This window comes from Gekko japonicus, unplaced genomic scaffold, assembly GCF_001447785.1.
Source record: "Gekko japonicus isolate JY-2015 unplaced genomic scaffold, Gekko_japonicus_V1.1 scaffold498, whole genome shotgun sequence".
NCBI classification, from domain to species: Eukaryota; Metazoa; Chordata; class Lepidosauria; order Squamata; family Gekkonidae; genus Gekko; species Gekko japonicus.
In genome coordinates this window covers 792,130-806,746 of record NW_015177022.1, presented here as the reverse complement: position 1 = coordinate 806,746, position 14,617 = coordinate 792,130, and the positions used below count along the sequence as shown (strand labels likewise).

The 14,617-nt window shown below is 45.7% G+C and overlaps 1 protein-coding gene across 1 annotated transcript in view; it reads right to left on the bottom strand.

Annotated features, from left to right (window-relative positions):
• DOCK5 (dedicator of cytokinesis 5) overlaps nucleotides 1-14,617 on the bottom strand; it is a 178,144-nt gene that overhangs the window by 28,235 nt on the left and 135,292 nt on the right. The window contains exons 32-37 of the mRNA XM_015427785.1: nucleotides 13,314-13,372; nucleotides 6,002-6,156; nucleotides 4,469-4,554; nucleotides 1,559-1,715; nucleotides 1,071-1,111; nucleotides 835-925 (exon numbers count right to left, since the gene is read on the bottom strand). Coding sequence (XP_015283271.1) covers nucleotides 835-925; nucleotides 1,071-1,111; nucleotides 1,559-1,715; nucleotides 4,469-4,554; nucleotides 6,002-6,156; nucleotides 13,314-13,372 — 589 coding nt within the window. The remainder of the gene's footprint in view (nucleotides 1-834; nucleotides 926-1,070; nucleotides 1,112-1,558; nucleotides 1,716-4,468; nucleotides 4,555-6,001; nucleotides 6,157-13,313; nucleotides 13,373-14,617) is intronic.

Below are 14,617 nucleotides of genomic sequence, written 5' to 3'. Positions count from 1 at the left end.
GATACAATCTAGCGAAAAAATTAGGGGTGTTTAAATTCCATAGAAAGTATCTCACTGAGCTGGTCCATACTGGGAGCAGAATGAGGTGGTAGAGTGGCCTGTACCACTTCAGGGGGAAGAGTGGTGGAAAGTCATTTTTCTATGCTTTTCGATGGACAATATTCCCTGCAAAAATCATAAGAAGTACAGTATGGAGAAGATGTTCTAACCTAGCCTGATCCCTTCTGCATTAGCTTTCTGTTTGCACGGAAAATGTTAGGTAGCAGAGTACTTGAAAACAAGATACCCCCCCCGAAGCAGTACATTTTTCCTCCTTAAGACTCTCTCATACTGCTTTTCTGTGTTTACATTCTACACTGGTTTACATTCTACATTGGTTTATATTCTACATTGGTTTATATTCTAATTTTTTCCTCATGTGTTCCCAAGACATTTGAGATCTTGCCTAAGGCTCTGAAAAATTGACCTGTGTCCAGCAGCAGGTATCCAAGTAGCTTAGGCTGGGTCAGGAAGGCAGGACCTGGGACAGTTCCCAGAATGCAGTGGGCACTGCATCTTGCTTTGATGAGACTGTGTTCTCAACTGAGTGCCTAAATAGTTGAACAGCTTTACCACATATTGAGGACAGGGAGCCTGAAGAAGAGAGGCTGGTCTAACGTCACCTACTGAGTTTGTGGTCAAGCTAAGATTTGCATCAGCAACGTGTCCCTTAGCCACTAAGCTACTCTGCCTCCTTCAGAACTGCTTTACTCTTTGCTATTTGGTTGTTTGGGTCATACTCAGCACTTCCAAGATGGTCACTCACTACCACAAATATTGCTGTCAAAAACTCACCTGGAGTAACTCTGCATGAAGGAGAAGCGTGTATGCTGCCTCAGTGTAGTTTTCACAGTCTATATGCAGGTCCCGGAGTTTATACAAGTATCTGGAGGGATAAAATACACCAGAGTACCATTTAATGGCAAAGACAGAAGTGATGCAAAGGGGAAACTGAGTTCCGCCTGTGCTAAAAGGCAGAATCCACTGCACAGTAATTCCCCCTGGTCCCCCAAAAGCAGTAAAGGTCTAACCTGATGTATATATCCTCTCTCTTTTTTTCTTTATAAAAATTCTACAAAAGAAAAAAACAACAGTAGTACTGTGAATAACCAAGATGAATTTCACAGGTAAAAATGCAACTCAAGTATATACGGAATGTGTATAATCTAAACACGAAGTTCATATGAAGCACAACTGTCAGAATGTTAGGTTTGTGCTGTAGAGGCCTAGGATCAAATCCTTATCGGGTTCTATGCAGTCTGCAGGAAACTCTGGCATATTGCAAGCTATAAACTGAGTAACCTACCTGACACTGGAAAAATTCAGGGAAACAGCAGACATGCACTCTCAGCAGTGTCAGACTCAATGTCTAGAGATCAGTCAAACGAAACAAACACAATAGGCACATTCTCCCAGCATTCATGCAGCAACTAATCCAAGGGTTTTCAGCCTTTAACCAAACAGCACCAGATTTGTCCAAGAGACAGGACAATGAGAGAAATAAGATCCCTGCCCATACCAGCACGTTCACGGTGCAACTCATGCGGTTTTCTTTGCTGCCATCATGCATGATGGTTCTGTAATCCAGGAGATTCTCCAGTAAACTGCTAACCAACAGAGCGAATACCTCCCCTGAGCTTGACAAGTATTTGTGCTTTCGACAATTTTCCAGCAGGCTGTGGCAGGTGCATTGGAATGAAGAGAGGAAGAAAAGAAAGAAGAGGCACATGAGAAATTCTATTTTTTAACTTGTATTTAATTCCCTCCCCCAACCTGCTCTACCTCAAGGGCTTGGGGTACAGATAAGATAAACCACAAACAGCCTAAAAACACCAAAATACAATGGTCAGAAAATAGAAAATGCCAAGCTAAAATGATTCATATTGTTCAATCAGAAAAAAATTGGTATTGTTGTTGTTGTTGCTGTTACTGTTATGTGAATCCCACCTTTGATGTTTTGACAATATCCTTCTAACCCATATGGATGATGAGAAAAGTCAGTTTAGTGAGAAGTTCAGAAAACAAAACTCAAGTGTGGACAATGTTTAAAAGAGTCATCAGTGGTCCCTCAAGCATCCACAACTGAAATCCAGTTTGGTGCAGTGATTAAGAACGCGGACTCTAATATGGGAGAACTGGTTTTGATTCCCCACTCCTCCACATGCAGCTGCTAGTGTGGCCTTGGGTCAGTCACAAGTTCTCTCAAGAGCAGTCCTTGAAAGAGCTCTCTCTGCCCCACCTACCCATAGGGTGTCTGTTCTGGGGAGGGGAGGGGAAAAGAAAAGAGATTGTAATCCATTCTGAGACTCCAAGTGAAGGGCAAGGTATAAATCCAATTTCTTCTTCGGTTGCTTTCTATCACCCCAGTTGTTGCCCCAAGTGGCCAAACCTTCAGAACATCCAGTGTGAACCAAAGTAATTTGCAGTTAGTGCTGGCTGCAGGTTTGCTTAGTGCACAATACGGATTTTTAAAGTGCAGCACAGACATAGTCCCTAGGCATGAGGTAATGCAGCCGTGAATCAATTCCTGCCAGCAGATCGCTTAGTGCCAAAATGTGGCAGGATGACTTGTCCAGCCTTTGGATAGATCAAAAGCAAGGGCAGCCTTGGCATGTGCAGGACTCCTTGCAGTTCTTACATTTGCATTTAAAAGAAACAGGCCTGTCTAAAATCTTCTTCTGGTTGGGAGAAAAAACAGCTCTTGTCTGAATGAGCAGCACTGATACATGCTGCAGTGCTGTTCCAAGCCTAGAATGCAACATTACGTTATATGGAGTATTACAAACCAAAACAGACATGATGAAAACTGCCAGTCTGTAAAAGGGAAAACTGTGTCTGTGCAGCTGTGATCTGGATCACACTGCAAAGGACGAGGGGATTCCTATCTTCTCAAACCTTCATTTGGTTTCTCTTATTGAACCTGGGCTCCTGGAATGTTTTGCAGCATTTTAAAGTTTTCAAACATCCTCTCCCCTTTAAAACTGCTAATGATAGTATTGGAAGACCAGTTAATGAAACAGCAGAGCATAGATGTTTATTCCACCCGCCTTCCTACCCATTATTTGTCACATTTTTATGCTGTCTTTCCTCTAGGAGTGGTGTACAGGAGTGATGCATGGGCAGCACTCCTGTCCCTTTCTGTCAGTTACCCTTTCCCTGTACACCTATTCAGGGATTCGTGCAGAGCAGCTAACATCCAATCAGGACCCATGAATGGAAGGGGGGGGAGTGATCCAGAAAAAGCAGTTACACTGTCAGCTCAGCTCAGATAGGGTCTGAACCCTCTGAGAGAGACTGTCTCAGAGTCTGCCTTGTGTGTAAGTAGGCTAAACCAGTAAATGATGGAGACAGGCTTTCTTTCTCACCAGAGAGTTGAGACACCCTGTCTCAGGCGGCTCTATAAATTGTGGGATAGCAAGCTAGCATAGTGAACGCTTTGGAAAGAGACTGTGGCTGTCTCAGAGCCTGGTTTTTGAAGGAAATTGGCCAATGATTTGTAGTTTTTGAGAGGAGCTCAGATTTATACTGTGAAAATCCAGAAAATAACAGAAGGCCAATCTTTATCTCCATAACAGAAACTTGTCTGTCAACTGTTCTGAGCACCCAAAGGTCAACATCTGAAATGTTATCCAATGTTCCCTCTAAGCTGAGTTAGTGTGAGCTAGCTAACAGTTTTTTAGCCTCTGTCTCACACATTTTTGTCTTAGCTAAGGAAGGAGGGCTCCAGAGCAAGCTAATCAATGCAGAAGCCAAATTGCTTACACACAGCTTTAATGCCAGTAGCTCGCAAAGTAGAATTTTTGCTCACAAGACTCCACAGCTTAAAGAGAGCATAACCTAATGAGCCCAGCAAAAATTGTGTGTTATATGTAAACAGTTTTAAGCCTCATTATTGAACCTCCTTCCTGGTAGTAAATCAAAGTTACTGGGGCTTTTTTTACCCTGTTTCTCTAATGTCTTATAGGTAAGAAATGCATTTAAAAGATGACCACTTGGGTTCAGCCTGTTAGCAGAAGGTTGGAGTAGAGACCATGCTGCCTTTTCTGAAACAGCCTTTAAACCCTGACCTTCACCGCATCGCTCTCCCCCTCTCCATGTTGACTCCACAACAGCCCCATGAAGTAAGTTAGGCTGAGATAGTGATTGGCCTCGTGCCCCACAATGAACTTCATGGCTGAATGAGGATTTTAAAAAAATGTTTTATTTTGAGAAATAACAAGGATACAGAAAGAGAAAAGGAATGAGGATTTGAACATGAGTCCTCCCAGGTCCTAGTCCAACATTCTAACCACTGTGACACACTGGTTTTCACTGGCTGCATGTGTGTAGTTTATTTTTTACAGGCAGAGATCCATGATCATTGTCACATCTGTCCAGGCCATATAAATAGTGCACCATGAAAGGTAATCAAGAGCACTCACACACTTACAGTTTCTCCAGCAAAACCTTGTATGGTTCATCTCCTCGGCCCCCTTCAACTTCCTGATCCAGTTTGGTTATAAGCTCATTTTCAAACTAGGACAAAGCCAAAAGAGCAAAATAAACACTGATCCAGAATTCTCATAGCACTGATGATCCACTTCATACCCAAAAACGTACAAGACAAGATGTTTTTTCTGAACTTCACGTTAAAAAAAATCCTACTTTCCTATCAGAAACCTTTCCAGTGTGCTAAATGAAAACACAATTTCTTATTAAATTTATGAAATCGAAGAACTAGTCCTGTTTTGACCACATGCTTCAATTAACCCCTAACGTAATTCCCCCATATTTGTACTATCTCTTCTGTCATGCAGATAGATCAAGATGGCTAGCCATGTAGTCTGTCTGTAGCTGTAGAAAAGAGTTAAGAGTCCAGTAGCACATTAAAGACTAACAAAAATTTGTGGTATGAGCTTTCATGAGTCACTGCTCACTTCTTCTGTCATGCAGTTGAAGATCACCATACTTGCATGCTGTCTTAGACTAGGGGAAAAGGGGCACCACCAGTAGGGTTGCCAGCTTCCAAGTGGCACCTGGAGATCTGCTGCTGTTACAACTGATCTCCAGATGACCAATGTCAGCTCCCCTTGAGAAAAGGGTTGCTTTGGAGGGTGGATTCTATGGCATTATACCCTGCTGAGGTCTCTCCCCTCCCCAAGCCCTGCTCTCCCCAACTCCACCCCCAAATCTCCAGGTATTTCCCAACCCAGATCTGGCAACACTAACCACCAGTCTCATGCCAACACTGAGGTGCCCCATAAAGAAACCACACAGAACATCAGGACATAATCAGGATAAGAATGGCAGATACGAGACAGAGTCCAACTGATAAATTTCAAGGCGGTCAAAAGAACTACTAAACAAGTTGGAAGACTAGAAAGCCTAACAGGCTCTCTATCTCCACCAAGTATCAGAACATCTACTCTTGAGAGCCATCCCTCCAAAACCAGCTGCTGAATACATGCATAACGGAAGGAGATCCAAACTTGCTTGCTTACTAAAATAATCCAACAGAGGTTCTATGTGGTACACCTCACACCTCCCCTTGCTGAAGAAAAATGGATGGCCACTAGAGGCACGGCCTTTCTGCTGTGACACCTCACAAGTAGAATGCCCTCCCCTACAGCCATTCATCTAGTACCAAGTTCTCAGTAGCATGTTGTTTGCCTAGGCTTTCTTAGCTTTATATTTTGACAAGAAGTTAGTCCTTTTTAGTAGCTTGTCCAAGGGTTTCTACTGCTACATCTTACAAACCGTCCATTTTTATTTCTCCTAAATTATCCAGCTGCTGCTATTGCTTTTAAGGCTTCAGGCTGTTTGGGCTACTGAGAAGCAGCCCACTCTGCAACCTAAAAGTCTGCTTACAGTCTTTACAGTCTGTTATTGGCTCAGAAGGTTCTTTCAGCTAGGTATTATAGAGACACCCCAAATCTCAATCCCCCCTTCCTTCCAGAAATCCACTTTTGTACTTTTCCCATACCATATGGAAGTTTCTGCTCCCACTGAAGTTGAATTCGCACTGCATCATGTCAAAGAAGATGGGGATTGTTGCCTTCCGCAATTCAGGCTCAGGCGTCAAGGTCACCTCCAGGATTGGGCCAACCATAGAAGGGATGAACTTGATCTTGTGAGGCCCTGAAAAGAAGAAAGGGGATTAGGGACAAAACAGATGGTCGCTCTGCCTGTTGTAGGTCTCCAGGTCACACAATGGCAACTGCTCTCCACCCACTGATCACCTCTAACTCTGTTGTGGTTCAGCTGGCACAGTTAACCCTGAAGAGGCAGAGGACTCTTCAGAAGAGGAATGGGTATACGAAGGAGGTCCCAGCTCACATCCAGCCTGCTACAGAAAGCTACTTCTGTCCTGCCAAATAACGATTTACAGCCTGACAGCAGCATCCCAGCTGTTCAGCCCCATGGATCGGAATCAGGAAGCATCCTACCATCTACCTCGCCTCCCCTGTCCCCAGAACCCCTGGAATGTAGATGGAGGAGGGTTTGACATGAGATGCTGGAAAGAAGGCGGAGTGCGCAATTAGCAGTCCAGAGACACCTGGATCCAGACAGTGAGGATGGGTGCACACGCACCTTCACGATACAATCCAGCTGCAAGACAAGCGTCTCTGTTATAAAGGACGGAGAAAGGGGGAGACTGACTGCGGAAGCAATGCATCATCTTACTCCTGACCTCGCTGCCAGTGCCTCGAGATTCTGACCCTGTGGACTGTGTTTGGTTTCTAACTTCTGGATTCGCCCCCAAACCTGTTCTTGCTACCAAACTGCTTACTCCATGTTTGACCTGGCAGCTGGACTCTGACTACGCTGAGCCAGTTGTGCCTATGCCTTGTCTCGCTTGCGCTCCAGCTCAGCTGACCCACCCTGTGTCTAGCACGTTCCAGGATAGACTCCTTGCTTGAGTCTTTCATATGCAAACACAATGGAGTGGCTTCTGTTGCTTGGCCATTCCCCTCCTGCCTCCCCCACAGCTTCAAGTGCACTTGTGTGGGACTCTGGGGCGAAACACTGTTGGCTGGGGAGAGCTCACTCCAGAGACCTAATTCCCAAGCTACTAGATTTCTGTGTTACAAGAGTACTGCTGCTTCTTCCCCATTAGGACAGTGGCTTTTACATTTGCTACTTGCAGCAAACAGATGTGGAAACCCTGAATATCCACAATGGAACACATCACTATTATCATTAGCATAATAATGATTAATAATGCTTAGCATGTATACAGTGCTTTCAGTGTTTGAAGCACTTTGGATAAATTATCTTCTCATTGTTCTTGCAGCAGCCCTGCAAAATAGCCCCAGTAGTATCTCCATTGTGTGGATGAGAGGCTAAGGCAAAATGATGTGCCTAGTGAGGTTGCAGATGAGCAAAGATTTGAACCAGAGACCCTCCAGATCATAGCTTCACTTTCTTAGCTGGCATACTATCCCAGCTCTACCTGCTGAAAAGGCTGAGAGTCATTTTCAAGGGAAGACACTCAGTTTGTGAGGGTGCTAGTGGCCTATTCACTCTTTCCATTGCTTTGTGCCAATTATAATCAGCATTCCTTGCATTACTTTTAGTGAGGAATTCAGGGCTGTAGACAGCATTGTGTAATTGTTGCCAGACTAGGACTGGCTTCAGATCATCACAGCACCTGGAAAAGCCGTGGAAGACCTCAGGACAGTTGCCATCTTGCAATCTGAGAGGTTTGTTAGGAGGATAAAAGAGAGGGGGAATAATGTGTGCCATGCTGAGATTCTTGGAGCAAAGATGGGATAGAAACCTAGTTAATTAATTGTGTGTGTGGGGAATCTGTGAGGGTCCAGCCCCCTTTAGGTTTATCAGGGCTCTTTTTGTAGAAAAAGCCCAGCAGGAACTCATTAGTATAATAGACCACATCCAACAGCAGAAACTCATTAGCATATTAGGCTACACCCCTGACAGTGCAGCTCATTAGCATATTAGGCCACACTCCATGCTACCAGAAGTGTGGTCATCCAGCCACACCCACCTTTTGCTTCTTATTCTGTTTACCTTGTTTGTTGTGTTTCTTATTACATTTATTATTGCTCGGACAGTTGTTTTTGGCCCTTGGCCGCAAACAATAAAATTTCACCTGCTACCAACCTACCTAATATAAATGAGTGGTGTTAATGTACCTGAAGGATAACTGATTGTGCCTCAGTTATGCTGTTCTACCTTCCCAAGTGTACAGTTATAAGATTAGAATTCTTTCTTTTGTTCTCAGCGTGCCAACTCTTCCTTTGCTCCTGGACATCTCTAAAGAGTAATGCTTAGCACATGCACACAGAGATTCTATATTGCATTCATGAAGCACTGTCCAACTCTTAGAAGAGAGAAACTTTCTGTGCATAAAGAATCATGGATAGGATCCAAACAATTGTAGCCTCTGTCTCTAAAGTTGTTCCTGAGTGTCAGAGGATGTTTGGGAATGACAATGAGGCCTGTGCACAGAGGTCAATTCGGGGGGGATCGCGGGGGATCGCAGTTCCCCCGGGTGAGGTGCGGGGGATGGGGCACACGACGAAGCCCTGCCCCCCATTTCCGGCCCTCATTCATCCAGGAGGAGGCAGGAGAAGAGGGAGGGTAAGTTGCTTCCTCCCCGCCTCTCCCCACCCCTGCCTGCCTGGGGCCAGGGAGGGCCTTGGCGGGGCTTCCTCGCACTCCTGCTGGCCTTGCAGGTCCACCGCCGGGCCCCTTATGTCAGGGGGTGTGGCATATGCTAATGAGTTCCCCTAGCTCTTTTTCTACAAAATGACCCCTGTGGGATATGGTGCAGGGTGCTGCAGTTGGAAGGGGGAGTCTGCAGAAATGGAAGACTTCTTGTGAAAGTAGAAATGTCTGCCACTCATGCAAGCGAGGGGTTGGATTCAGCCCTAAGTGCAAATAAATAAAATAAACTTTAACATAGATTGGAGGATGACCCCAGTCAGACTTAGAAGTGGGGTAATGAAAAGCTGTTTGCAACTAGAAAGAAGGTAAAAGAAAGAGGAAAGGCACGCGTGCAATGTGTACCTAACATGGGTTATTTTAAATGCAAGAAATCGCAACAGCCCCATGTTACCTTTTTTGAATGAAAGAGGGTACTCCTAAAAGCCATAATTAATCTCATATGTATTTACGCAGAAGTAACCCTCCCCCTTTAAAATGACTTCAAAATAAGCAAGCTTGCAGCCCTTCAATAGGTATGTTTACATTCCTCTAAAAGATCTCTGCAGTTTTGGGCAGAGAACGCCTTCCAGCACAAAATAACACTTCTATGAGTACAGTAAGGCAAACGATTCTGACGAGCAGGGAACCGTGCAGTGTAGCAAAAGCAGGCTCTGTCCTTGCTTTGGAGAAGGAATTATCACATATCATTGCACAAATAGGTCGAGAAAGGCAAGCTGCTTTTTTTTCTTTGCTCCATATTTAGAAACCTCCAGCATGCATCCATGGGCGGTAGACTTTCCCATTTCTGGGGGGAGGGCTGGGCCAGAGGGGCCCCGTCCCTCCCACCCTCCCTCCCACCAGGCGCAGGAGGCAGAAAGACGAGCGGAGATCCGGGCTGGGAAGGGAGCGCTTTATTGAGGCAGCAGGGGTGGCCAAACTTGCTTCATGTAAGAGCCACATAGATGAAATGTCAGGTGCTCAAGAGCCACAAGGAGTTCTGCCTGGGAATTTAAAAGGGAAATAATGGCAATTTCCACTGCTTCCTCTTCCCCCTGCAGACCCCACGACTGTGCCCTTCTTTGCACAAGAAGAAAGACCCAGACAATTCCCTGGTCTCCAGCAAGCCAGCTGCCGCCTCCTCCTCTTTCTCAGCCTTTCCTGTATTCAAAGTAGCATGGGCAGACAACTGGCCTGAGAAGAAAGATTAAGGAAGTCTTACCCTTCCATTCAAGAAGCCTAAGAGCTTCTTTTTAATGCACCTGCACAGTTCCTTCATTACATTTCAGAACATGTCTTTGCAAGAAGGTGGCTAGAAAGTACAATCAAACCTATGAGTTTCAAGTATCTAATAAGGGCAAGACAGGGATAAAGGTTGCTTATCTTTCCTTACACAAGGCAAAGTCCTGTTTCTATTGTTTTATTAAAAGACCTACATTTTAACTACAAAAAGACTCCAGTGATATGATCCTATGGGGCCACAGTGCATTAAACAATGGGTTCATAATAGCTGTCCTTCAGCCACAGTTTGTCTAAACATCAGTTTAAAATAATTCGCACCCTGCTTAATATCTCATGGATATGCTGTGGGTCGCCATGCCAGTTTATTTTGTATGCCTTCCTCTTGCAAAGGTAAACCTCTTTTCCACTAGTTAGCATCTCCTCCTCCACAGAAGCAACAACAGAAAAACCCCAGAGACTAAAAGAGGGAACTGAACTCACATTAACCCCCCCCCCCCAAAAAAAACCCCAAACATTTGGGGAGTTTTCAACATCAAAAAATGAAGTTAGAATTTCACAAGCAAGCAAGTTCAGATATTTTATACTAGCTGGCATCCTTAACAAGCTCGATACTTTTAAAAATGCCTAATTAAAAATGTAGTAATGAGGGCTTCAGAAAAGTGTTCCTGCATTTGACCAAAGATCAGTCAGATCCAGCATCCTGTTTCATACAAAGAGCCAAATAAACAGGGTATAGGGGCCAAGCCCTTCTCCTAATGTTGCCTCCCAACACTGTGATCCAGAGGTCGACTGCCTTTGAGTATGGAGGCTTCCCTGAGTCAATGTGTCTAGTAGCCACTGATTGATCCTCCCCTCCAGGAATCTGTCTGACTGCCTTGGAAAGCCATTTAACCATCACTAGCTCCACTAGGGTTGCCAACCTCCAGTTGGGGTCTGCAGTCCATCTGAAGGACTCTGCAGCATAATGCTCTCCTAAGGTCCCCGACATCCCCAGGCTCCTGCAACTCCTACCAGCCACTCCACTGGACCTCAACTCTTTACTCTTTTCCCCGGGAGCCCCTTCCTTCCCCTCTTTCTCCTCATCGCTGTTCTTTTCTACTTTTGGAGAGAGGAGCTGTTCCTGCTGCTTCCCAGCCTCCTTCATTAGGGGCAGAGAGAGGGAGATTCTCCTGCTTTAGAAATATGGTGGTGCAGAGAAGGGATGTTGGGGGTGAGGTGGAGGTGAAGGAGAACATTTTGGCGAGATACAGGGCTGGTTTGATGCGTGTTTTGCCTTGCCTGTTTTTTTCTCACTTGGTGTTTGTTTCCCCCCACCCCCCCCCACACACACACTGGAGAACAAGCTGGCTCCAGCAGTCTGCAATGGACCTGACAACACTTTTGAGTTAGACAAGAGGGAGGAAGGGGGAGAGGGAATGTGGGAGCCGGGAAGCAGAGCGAGGCAGCTGGGGCATCATGGATTATTTCAGGAGAGTAAAAAAACAACAACAAAAACACAAAAAAACATGCACACACACATTTAAGAAACAACCCAACCCAAAATTCCCAACTGCACCTTTCACTGTAGACATTCCATCCACAGCAACCATTAATCTTAGAACATCTTCCATTACCCCAGCTGCAGTTTTCACAAGATTTCTGCTTCCCCCCTTATAAGTGTTTGGAAGAACCCTTCTAATAAGAACAGTGTTTGCATAAAGCACGTGGAACTTGCTGGGGGGAGGAGTTTCCCTCGCCATTTATTTGCTGATTGTAATGTAGAGATTTTGCATAAGAACCTAGGAAGTTCATAGGGCAGTGAGGCGAGAAGTTCTTTGCAAGTCTCGAGAGTGGGAAAGTTTTTTTGCAAGTCCCCCGTTTTGGGGGGGGGGGGGGGGAGAGTCCAAAGCCTTTGCAAGTGCCGTCAGCAGAATCAGGAAAGGGTTTTGTCTACTCTACTGCCTCAAAACACACAAACACACACAGCCACCTCTGCAAACAGCCACCGCTCTAAGGAAGAAGATGCAAGCCTCGCAAAACAAGTGGGGCTTACCCTTCTGGCTCCCGGCTGCAGCAGCGGCAGCAGCAAGAAGAGGCAGCACATCATGCTCCCCCCAGCTCATCCTGGCCCAACTGAGGGCTGCTGGGAGCTGGGCTTAGCTGCTAGTGAGCTGGCCCTATGTATGCATCTGCTACAAAGGAACAATCAGATCGCACCCAGATTTTAATTCCAATGGCAAACCATCGATGCAGTCTCAGTTTCCTGCCCCTTCTCTGTGTGAGTGCGCGTGTGTGCAGGTGTTGCTCACTCCCACACTCACCCTCTCCACACACACGTACCTCCATGATCCAAGTATTTTCTGCAGATAAGGAAGAAAACATATGTCCATGGGCTGTTCTTAAAATTGTCTGGGGCTTTTCTGCTCAGAATGCAATGGTTTAGTCCCTCTGATGCATCGTCTGAACTTATTCATATTGTTACCTACATCCATTCTCGGCGCCCCTCCCCCTCTCCTGGACTCACCCACGGCCCAGATGAAAAAGCCCTCAGGCGGGCGCAGCAGCTATACTGGAGGAGGGAAGGAGGGGGGAGGAGAGATTGGGAGCTGTCCCCCGGCCGGCCCCGGCAGCGGCAGCCTCTGTTCTTACTATGGCTGGGTGGCTGGGCTGCCCGGCGGCAAGAGGCAGCTGCAGCCTGAGGCGAGGGCAGGAGCCGTGGCTGGAGAAGGGCTTGGGGCTGCCACCGCCTCCTAGGACGAGCCTGTGCCCAGTTTGCCCATCGCTGCTGCTGTTGCCACCACTGCCGGTGGAGAAGGAGATCCGCAGGAGGAAGAGGAGGTGGAAGAAGGTGCCGGCCGCCACGGCAGCAGCAGCCACAATGGGAGTGGGGACTATGTGGGCGGCCTGGGCTGTGCCAAGGCTCACCACTTCCTCTACATAGGGGTCATGACAGCGGAGCAGGGTTTTTGGCGAGGGAGGGGTGGTGCGGGCTTGGAAGCCAGCTGGAACACCGTTCCGCCCCCAAAATAGCCCTGGGTTTAATACAGCCTTGGATGATTAGCACCCAAAAATGTAAACCGCCCAGAGACCCCTACGGGGGTTGGGGCGGTATATTAAGTTGAAGAAATAAATAAATAAATAAATAAACCTCTTCCTAATAATTCTGACTTTAAAAAACTTATGCTTTTTGTAATTGGGCAGAGGTATAAAGAAAATAATGAAAGCAAACTCTATTGATCATTTGCCTTCTCCAGCAAACAGCCTGTGACCTACCTATGAGATTAAGGAATGCACTGTGTACAACCCCACGCTTGATCTGACAAGATGCAGGAGGACTTCAGAATATGCAAGCCATGTAAAGGACTGTAACGGCTACCCCAAGTCTTCACCAGGTGCCTGATGCTTACCTAGGTTATACCACATATCTCTTATTTTGAAGCCAATGTCCTTCCTCATGTCGCCATATCTACAAAGAGAACACATCAAATGAGAGTGAAAGAGAGAGGACACACACACACATTTTCTATCAATTTGCACAAATATCCGGGGAAACCAAGGACTGGTTCAGCAAAATGGGTTGCCGCTCCTATGACCAATGCTATGAAACTCTGGTCTTTAGCTGGCATGCGGTGACTGATTATGATACAAAAAAAAGTTGCTGATACCATCAACAGTATCTTTTTAAACAAAGTCTTTAAGCAGGAAGGGATACAAAAGCAAATGTAGGGGGAAGGAATCAGTATCGCTTGCACCAGAGCAAAGTGCTGTGTAGAGAACTGCCTCTGTAATGGACAGGGGAGGGTGCAAATGGAAGCAAGACTTAGCTCCACGCCTTTGTATTTATTTGTTTGGTTTTTTTTTTGGTAAACAAATTTTATTTTTCTCAGGAATACAACGTATACAGTTAAAACATTTCATTCTATCAATTGTCTACCCCATTCCCAATTCCTCCCTTCCCTCCAATGGCTTCCCGCAATGCTTCCACCCCTGCTCCAAATTACTTCGTATCATCAACTATATCAATTTCTTATCATTACAATCTAAAGATAACATCATTTAACTTAATATTGATCTAAACATATCAAGTTTTGTTTCACATCCCAGTTCTTTTCCAAATACACTTTAAAGTCACTCCATTCTTGAAAAAACACGTCATCTTCTTTATTGTTCAGCTTCTTCGTAATTTTGTCCATCTCTGCCATGAACAGAACTTTTTGTATCCAGTCTTCAATTTCTGGCACTTTCTCTGTTTTCCAAAATTGTGCATAAATCATTCTCGCTGTTGTGATTAAGTACCAGAATAAGGTCTTTTTAGTTGTATTGACTTCTTCCATTTTCAATCCCAAAAGCAGAATTTCCGGTGCCTTTTTAAAAGAGCATTTCAGAATTTTTTGCATTTCCCTGTGGACTTTAGTCCAAAAGTCAACTGCTTTCTCACAAGTCCACCACACCACTGGAGAATTTCTGATCCCTCCAGATAACTCACCAGGTCTGCTGATGCAAGGGGGTGCAGAGTCTGGGAGTGGGGCAGGATCCATTCCTTGGCCTCTTTCCCATTCCACCTCTTACCCCTCTCCCTCCCTGCTGTTTCAGATGTGGGCACCATCCGTGAAGAAAGAAGCTACGTTCCCTGAGGCGGAAGGAGCGTCCTCAGAGCAAGGGCAGGGGGCGCAGGTCATGGAGCGTGCCCAAGATCCCCTCTCCTTTGGTA